The sequence below is a fragment of the Carassius carassius genome, chromosome 50, assembly GCF_963082965.1.
Source record: "Carassius carassius chromosome 50, fCarCar2.1, whole genome shotgun sequence".
In the NCBI taxonomy this organism is placed as follows: Eukaryota; Metazoa; Chordata; class Actinopteri; order Cypriniformes; family Cyprinidae; genus Carassius; species Carassius carassius.
Window position 1 is genome coordinate 8,123,148 of NC_081804.1, and position 9,569 is coordinate 8,132,716.

Here is a 9,569-nt window from a genome sequence, read left to right on the forward strand (position 1 = left end):
ACTAGATTTCTTCGTTTTGCTGAAAAAGACACAAAAGTCTGAGTCAGTAAAATGATCCGAACTTCCCATCACTATTGTATTGCCAGATTCTCGGCAACACACAGCTCTACTCATTTTGGTTACACCATGTCAAATTGGTCACACTTGGTCATTACTCTTTTGGTATGGTCTGTTGCATTCAAACTGCACCAGAGTTTGTTTGGAAGTGGACGGAGACCCATCTTTTTAGTGATCTCTATCCACTTTTGCTTTTGGTGTGCGTACCAGCGTAACCAAACATTACAAGTGTGAGTGCACCCTTAAAAGAAACGGATTAAAAAAAAAAAAAAAAAAGGCACCAGACACCAACTCTTCAGATAATTTTAATTTGAGGCTGCTGGGGAGACAGACCAGAAAGCCTTCTAAACAGTTTAAGCAAACAGGGAAAACATGCCATATGAATAAAGTACTGAATTGAAGAGATCTCCTGCAAGTATTATGCAAAATGCCCATGACCATTTCATGGACCCCGTCCCCGATCACATCCCTGACCGCTTCCCTGTCCCTGACCTTGAACGCTACCCTGTCCCTGACCACTACCCTGTCCCTGACCGCTACCCTGACCACTTCCCTGACCGCTACCCTGTCCCTGACCTTGACCGCTACCCCGTCCCTGACCTTGACCGCTACCCTGACCACTACCCTGTCCCTGACCGCTACCCTGTCCCTGACCTTGACCGCTACCCTGTCCCTGACCGCTTCCCTGACCACTTCCCTGACCGCTACCCTGTCCCTGACCTTGACCGCTACCCTGTCCCTGACCGCTACCCTGACCACGTCCCTGTCCCTGACCTTGACCGCTACCCTGACCGCTACCCTGACCACTTCCCTGACCGCTACCATGTCCCTGACCTTGACCGCTACCCTGTCCCTGACCGCTACCCTGACCACTTCCCTGTCCCTGACCGCTACCCTGTCCCTGACCACTACCTTGTCCCTGACCGCTACCCTGACCGCTTCCCTGACCAAAACCGCTTCCCTGACCTTGACCAAAACCGCTTCCCTGACCTTGACCAAAACCGCTTCCCTGACCGTAACCGCTTCCCTGACCTTGACCAAAACCGCTTCCCTGACCGTAACCGCTTCCCTGACCGTGACCAAAACCGCTTCCCTGACCGTGACCAAAACCGCTTCCCTGACCGTAACCGCTTCCCTGACCGTAACCGCTTCCCTGACCTTGACCAAAACCGCTTCCCTGACCGTAACCGCTTCCCTGACCTTGACCAAAACCGCTTCCCTGACCGTAACCGCTTCCCTGACCTTGACCAAAACCGCTTCCCTGACCGTAACCGCTTCCCTGACCGTAACCGCTTCCCTGACCTTGACCAAAACCGCTTCCCTGACCCTGACCGCTACCCTGACCGCTTCCCTGACCGTAACCGCTTCCCTGACCATAACCGCTACCCTGACCATAACCGCTACCCTGACCATAACCGCTACCCTGACCACTTCCCTGACCTTGACCATAACCACTTCCCTGACCGTAACCGCTACCCTGACCTTGACCATATCCGCTTCCCTGACCATAACCGCTACCCTGACCACTTCCCTGACCAGTTTCCGGACCACTTTCCTGATCACTTTCCTGATCACTTTGTTCACTACATGCATGGCCACAGGTGGTTGGGCAACACTTCTGTGTGGCAGGACACTGGCCATCATGGAAACAGAGGTCAGCACATTCTGGAACACGCTTCGGTTTGGGACACTGACCCGGCTTCACTGCATGGACACAGATAGCAACCATTAGTCTGTGTATATAGACTGTATGCCACATCAAAATACAGCAACAAACATGAACAACAAATTTTACCTACAGCGTAAATTCTAATTACTCTTTTTGTAAAGCCATCCAAAGGGATTTAAAGGTGGGGTATGCATTTTCAAAAATGCTTTAGAAAGCAAAGTTGGGCAGAGTGGCAAAAACTTGTAGCCAATCAGCAGTAAGGGGCATGTCTACTTATGAATGGGGAGGAGAGATCACTCAGTGCATACAACTGACATTAGACGAGTGACCGATGGATTAAAAATGAATAAGCCAGAGGAAGACATCTGCGGAACAAAAGAATGCTTAAGATAAGGCAAGTATGGCCTTTGTAAATATTGGATCAGCTTTCCAGGGCTGGAGAGAACAAATAGCTATGCACCTGTGGGCAGAGCTATTAAAATAGGGGATTTTTTTAAATCTGCATTGGCTACCAGAAATAACTAATCCAATATTTAATTCAAACCTACTTTTGATAAAGGCAAAATCCCAAAACAATGACCAATACCTGTATAAGGAGCTGTACAGTAATTTCCACTTCCATTGCCGCAGCACTTCTCATCGTTGGGACAGTCAGAGTCACCGTTACAGGACCCATTAAACAAGCTTCCAGATGTTTGAGGGGGACACTCTCCTGGCTTTGCTGTTATACATACATGTCAAAGAGCATCACTGAGGGCACTTCCATTCACTTGGTGACATCAAGAAGTTTTTTCCAGGTTTTAAGTTCTACAATCAGCAAGGTTTTGGGAAGCCTTATCTAGCAAGTGTCTGAGAAAATAAGAGCATCGGATTGTGCTCTTCGTGATGTGGCAAACCAAAGCAGGGGTCAGATTCACAAATCTTAAACATAACTTATGATAAATTCCAAGAAGATTCTTAAGCGCAATGGAGTTCTCATGTTCTGAACACCTGAATTCTTGAATTATGAGTGAACATGTGAAGCACTGATAAACATCTTTTTGCACTTCCTGCTGATTACCCCTATAAATCATAAGCACAATTTGTCGGGGTTTGACTAGTACTCAGCTTGCATTTTAATGCAGCGTTCTTGAACCGCTACTAATCCGGTCCATTCATGCGCTGAATACGGCCAAAGACTTTTGCATTTATAAACTTAAGCATTAAAGCTCCTATCTGACTCTTTTATAGTTGCTACGGAGTTTTGAAGTCAGCAAAACGGAGCATCACACATAGGCGAACCGTTACAAATCATGGTTTACATTAACGGTAACCGTGAGCTCTTCAGATAACTCATGCACATCCCGATTAAGGGTTAACTTGCGTAGCTAGTGTTGTAGTAATGAACACATTTGAAATAACCCAATAAATTCATTAAAGTCTTACTGTTTGGGATTTAAGACAATTCTGGCACTGTCTTAATTTTGTGATGAAGAACTTGTACTCAAGTTTTGGCTCATGTTTGTTTTTAAATCTGAATACTTCAGTTTTAATAGTCTCTGCTTAAAGCTTACATTGAATTCAATGCGTCACAGGTGTTTATTTTGTGGACCTTAGCATCCATCATTAAACTCGCTGGAAACAGGCTGCACACACGGGCTCGCAGTCAAAAGCAACATCATGCATGTCCTCCAGAGCAGTCTCGATCAGGAAAACGACCTCGTTGGGTCAGCATGACAATTAGAATCACTAGACCATAACCAGCCACTGGACACAAAAATCTTGTCCTGGAGGTACAGTGTGCTGCAGAGTTTAGCTCCAACCCTGATCAAAGTCACCTGCCTGTGATTTTCTAATTATCATAAACACATTGATTAGCATGCTCATGCGGGTTTGATTAGGGTTAGGTCTAAACTCCGTAGGAAAGTAGATCTCTAGGTCCAGATTTGAGGATCCCTGTACTAGAGCATCATTGGGGGAAGCCAGGAGTGAAACTTGTCAAATCAGGGACTACGCAAGGAGTCTTCAACATTAATACAAAACTTACATTGAACTGCGTCAAATCAAAAGGGTTTCAAAACCTAATACTCATCCCTAAACTGTTAGTTTTAAAAGACCTTATTCCCTTATTTTTTGCATTTCTTTAACAAGTTAACGGATTCTCACCTGCAGTTTGTCCTTCAGTAACATCTGTTATGCTCAAGTATCCAGAAAGACAACATAAAACAGCAATCAACGAGCAGTACAATCGAGCTGCCATCATCCCAACCTGCGATCTCATAATGATCCCTACTAGAAAATGCACTGAATTGAGGTGTGGACAACAATGCACACAAATAATAATGTGGCTGCAATAGAAATTGCTGTAAAAATTGGGTTTTAAAGAGCCAAGGAGATCAGGTCAGCTCCAACCCTGATCAAACTCACCTGATCTGGGAGATCTTGATTAGCTTGTTCAGGTGTGTTTGATTGAGGTTGGACCATATGAAGGCTGCAGTGCTTTCACGCCATGTCATAATAATTAAGGTAGTCTAATTACAAGAGGATTGTGTGTTTCCATGGTAACACTATCAACTGCAAAATGAAGATGCAGTGGTCAGCAGGTACAGCGTCTACTGCCACATGAAACTCTTTGCTATCGTCTAATGAGCTACTGATAATGAAAACTGCTCAGAATTAAATACTGAGGTTGTTTCAAAAATGAGTGTGCTCTATAGCCTCAATGCATATATATATATAATTTTTTTTGGGAGATGAAGTGAAAACTCTGAGTGTGTTGACCCTGAAATGAGGGGAAACTCTGGATTTTCCATTTCAGAATGGGAGGTTTGTCAAACCAGAGAAAGCAGGGTAACTCATGCCTGTTTCTGAAAAAGAGGTAACTTACTCAGAATCCGTTTCTGTGGTAACTTACTGTATGAACCTAACCTGGTTCCAGAGTTTCTTGCGGTCTCCTCCCAAAAGTGTAAGCGATGTTTAAATACCTCATTCACTCTGCTAAAATGCTTTTCTTACAGAGTACAAATATCTAAAAAATTCTGACGTTGAGATGCAGTTTCTATAGATACAATTTTTACAATTATATAAGGTATTTAGTTTCCTCGGGGGAAAACAAGTGCATTTAAGTGCATTTTACGTAACACGTAAAATTGTCTGCCGTAAGGTAAGGAAAATTATCTTAATTCAAACAGAAACAAGCATGTTTTGAATTTCTTATCCTACTGGCAGATAATTAGCAAAATAAGAAAAATGCATCTTGATTTAAGAATATTTAGATATTTTGACTGGAAACAGGACAAAAATTCTTAGAAAAGCATTTATTTTTGCAGTGAATGTTCTTTGAACATATTTTCATCATGCAGACATGGTCAAAGTGACAAAAATGGTATCTCCTTTAATACGGGATCCCATAGACGATGAGTTTCCCATAGAGTTTTTTTTTTTTTTCTTTGCCGTGGGATAGGCTACCATCAAAATGAATATCAATTGAATTACTTAACCTTTTTATCTCTGAATAGTCTTGTTGGAAACTGAAATATTATTCAGTTATTATTCATAGTACAAAAATCATATACGTTGCACAAACAAGCACATCAATCAAATTAATACAAATAAACACATTATCTGGATTGACATGAGTATACACAAATAATTAAAAGACAAGTATGAACTGTAAGAAACTGGGACTTAGCTAGTTGAATATAGCATGATAATACTCGCCCTCAAAGGTCCTGTTTACACCTGGTCACTTCATGCTTTTTCTCTGATAGGATAGCAATCGAATACTGAAAAGACTATGTGTAAATGCCCTCCGAAACACTTTCGACATGGATTTAAATCCGATTGATCAAACCACTTCAGAAGGTGGTCTGGGGCGCATTCCACACAAAACTGGAAAAGCTAGTGTAAATGCATCCGGCTGTTAAAAGCATAAATGTCAGTTTTACTCCTCCTAAAAATGTTAAAGGGTTAATATGATGCAATTTCAACTTTTGCTTTCTCTTTTGAGTGTTACAAAGAGATACCCAAAGAGATATACTTTATAAAAGTTAGGACTTGTCCGCGCCCTCCTAAAATGGCTCATTCTAACCTACCCCCACACATGTCACGATGTGGGAAGATTTGCATAATGCCGCCAAAATGTTCACGCAAACAAAGAGGGTGTAACCTTTGATTCTCGCTGTTGCCACCGGTGCCTTTAAAAGACAATGCATCCATTATAATGATACACATCTGATTTCTCTCAACTGTTTATTTTTCACACTTAACTAACATTTTTTTCGAACACACTTTCCAAGATGGGTATTTTGACATATTTTGTGTGTATTTGTCAGTACAAAAGCAAGAGTTGTTTCTTTATAAACAGAGAAGAAGATTTAGAGAAGCACATTGTTTTGTTATGACTATACCCAAATAAAAGTAGACCCTTTGCAGTTTCATAGATCATCTTATTTTTATCTGTACAATCAAAAATGTCATATTTTTAGTTCTTTTCACGGTCATCAAGAAAATAGGAGACAGACCACACCAGAGCTGGCTTCGACCCCAGTGGGTTATTACAGTTTAAAATTAGTCAGAGCTAAGCATCTTTATATTTACAAGTAAATCTCCATATTATGCATCAGCTACTTTTTTTCCCTTATTTTTTGTACACTTATTTTTATGAACCAACATCTTCTTGCAAAACATGTATATAGTGCAAAGACACGTTTTGCCTTATAAAAACTTTAGTATGACTGAGTTTTAAAGCATGACAAGTACAAAACAAAACCAATAGACAGAACAACCTTGGATGGGATCAAAAGATAAAAAAAAAATTTTTTTTTAAAATGGCCAATAAAAAAAAAAATTTGCCTAGAAATTTCCTCCACATATCTCACTCAGCTCTTTCATTAAGGGCTTCCATTGATCAGCAAATAGACTCGTTCCGAGTTCACCCAAAAATGAAAATTCTGTCATCATTTACTTACCCTCATGTCGTTCCATACCTGTAGGAGTTGCTTCTTATGTTGAACTTAAAAGATATTTTGAAGATTGCTGGTAATCAAACAGTTGGTGGTTATTAGGGTGTTGTCATTATTATGGGTATTAGTTTATGTCAGCATTAATATCGCTGTTAGTAATGGAGGGTGAAAATTTTCCCTGTTCATGTACAAAGCTGAATTGTGCCGTCATTAGGGCAATGAGGTAACGTCCACCGCTGGACCGTGGCGAGGATGTCCCGTGTGAAGAGGGCCTTACCCGAGGCGGGCGGTAGGGTCACAGCGCGTTGCGCCTGCAGCTGTGTCTCATTTTGGGACTGTTTTGTGCAGTTGGGGCAGTGCTCGTGTCGTGGTATCGGTGATTCGGCGATTCCACGCAGAACATTTTGAATACAAAAAGCAAACCTGTGAAATCCAAGTGGAAAGGCTCGACAGCAGTATTTATTTTATTGTTTTATAATGGTTTTGTTTTCTTTAGGAATCCTGTAAGCACTTTTTAATTGTTTTTAAGATGTAATTTTTTGTTCAGATCAAAATATTATGACATTGTATGTCACAATTGTAAACTGAAACTGAACTTTTAAAGCAGGTTCAAATAATATATATGGTCTTTTTTATAAAATACATTTTATATGTATTATACATTTAACTAAAGGATACTGCAAGCACTTTAATTCCCAACACCCCTACCCTACTTTACTCATACTGCATAAAAATTGTTCAATAACCTTCACTGTTAAATGGAGATCCCACTGCGGTCTGGTTAAATCATCTTTTACTTATTCCTAACGTTTGCATATGGTGGTGTGTTCTTACAACACAGATCTACCAAATTTTGCTATAAGTTTGATTACATCATAATATAATATAATTGCGGTTAATAGTGGTCATCGTCTGTTTGATTAAGTCTTTGATTTTTCTGTACACTTCTGCCATATGTACAGAAATTGACAGTCACCACTGATAAGCTACTACTAAATATTGTAGAAAATGAGTTTTCCGTAAAATTGATTTGCAATGATTTTTGTTGTAAAAAGCGCTATGCAAATAAACTTGAATTGATTTCTTAATGACAGCTTTCCTAAAAATATATCCTATTCCTAAAATAAGAAATATCCCAATATATCGCCTTGCTGACAGTATCGCAACATATTGTATTGTGATGTGTTGTTCTTGAACGATTCGTTCATTTTGAACAAATCTTTAATGTGACTCGGGAAGAACGGGGAGTGATTCGTTCAGTCGCGCATGCTAGTGATGCACGGGTCGTCTCATAACCTGCGGGTCCCTGCAGGTGACCCGTGGGTCGGGTTGGGGCGGGTTAAGAAATTGGCACTTTATTGCGGAGCGGGTTGGGGCGGGTCACTAAAAACTAAATTTTTTTAAATCCATTTATGTTGCATGGAATTTAGTGGTGGAATTTTGATTCTTTCAAGAGATTCGTTGATGTTCAGTTCGTTCACCAAAATGATTCCTTCACTGATTCGTTCAGTGATCATTTCTTCATATTACACAAATACGCCAGCAGTTGCCGAAAAAGAGTGTCTTATGTGTTATTTCTTAAGTCAACGAACGTATTTACTTGTGACAAAAACTGATTTGGTTTTATTAAAGTGTGTGCATGATCGCATTAAATAAATAGTCTAAATAAATTGTTCAGATTAACAAAGCACGAGGTTTTATCGGGGATTAAACGTGGAGTTATGTTCTGTATTGCAAATATGAAAACAAGCGTATGTGCACCTATAACTGCACTTTGTATCTGCTGATTGCTGATCGAGATTTACATGCTTGGCTCACTGACCCTGTATACTCTCATTCATTTCATTCAACTCTTTCACCTACGAGTTCATATTCGTTCACTACATTCAACAAGTCACATGCTCCGTCACATCTTGAGTAACTCTTTTTGACCATTGAAGCATATGGGTAGCAATATTCAATTTGAGATGTAATATGCAAAACAGTGTTGGGAAGGTTATTTTGGAAATGTAATCAATTACAGATTACAAGTTACCCTATTTAAAATGTAACAGTAGTGTAACTTTTTAAATTACTTTAATAATGTAACTAATTACTTTTGAGTACTTTTTGATTACTTTTCTAAATTTCTAATGAATGTTTATTTGCAAGTGTTAATCATTGTCAAACATTTACACCATGCAGGTTTAACCTTACAGTAGTGCTCAATACTGTCAGACTTTCACCATCCTTCATCACTTGAATTAAGGTGATCACATTTGAACACATCCACCACACAATCAGACTTTAGTATTGCCTTTTACTTTGAGATTCATCTGAAGTTCAATGCCAATTTAAAATCAAAAGAAATAGTTTATAGATACTGTTTCTGAACCCAAATATTTGCATAACTACAGGAAACACTGCATCTAACAATGGTTTGGGGGAAAATAGTTAATAAAAAAAACACAATCATATACATCAACTCAAATATGGTTATCTAATAAGCATGTGTCCTATTCTGCGAACTAAACTCCTTTGTTTTTGTCTTTTTGAAACACTGCTGTATCTTTGTATATGATATGATGATAAAATTGCATGTCTGCACTAAGGGCGGACTGGGAAAAAAAATTAGGCTGGGAAATCTCACACTCATACACCAACAACACATTCTGAAACATGGACAACCCTATTTTGTGTATGGACCTGACATGAAAAAGATTTAAATCCTTAGGTTGGGGGACATGCAAAATAATTAAGAGTTCTCTCCTGAACTGCACCTTCACTTCCATTATCCATCCATCCTCTTATGACTTTAATACTGAAGATTTTTATTTGACTTTTACCATGTTTTGTAAGTGCATTTTACTAGGGCTGCTCCGATCACGATCGGCCGATCATTAATGCGCATCTCGTCAGTA

The 9,569-nt window shown here is 39.9% G+C and overlaps 1 protein-coding gene across 1 annotated transcript; it reads right to left on the reverse strand.

Moving 5' to 3' along the window:
• Nucleotides 1-718: 718 nt before the first annotated feature.
• LOC132133707 (hornerin-like) lies at nt 719-4,031 on the reverse strand (the record flags this gene model as incomplete). The annotated part of the gene is made up of 4 exons (XM_059546628.1): nt 3,872-4,031; nt 2,313-2,447; nt 1,060-1,761; nt 719-1,023 (listed from the first exon to the last, which is right to left on the reverse strand). Coding segments are annotated over exons 1-4 (1,257 nt in total), but the record flags the coding sequence as incomplete, so codon positions are not given.
• Nucleotides 4,032-9,569: the final 5,538 nt, after the last annotated feature.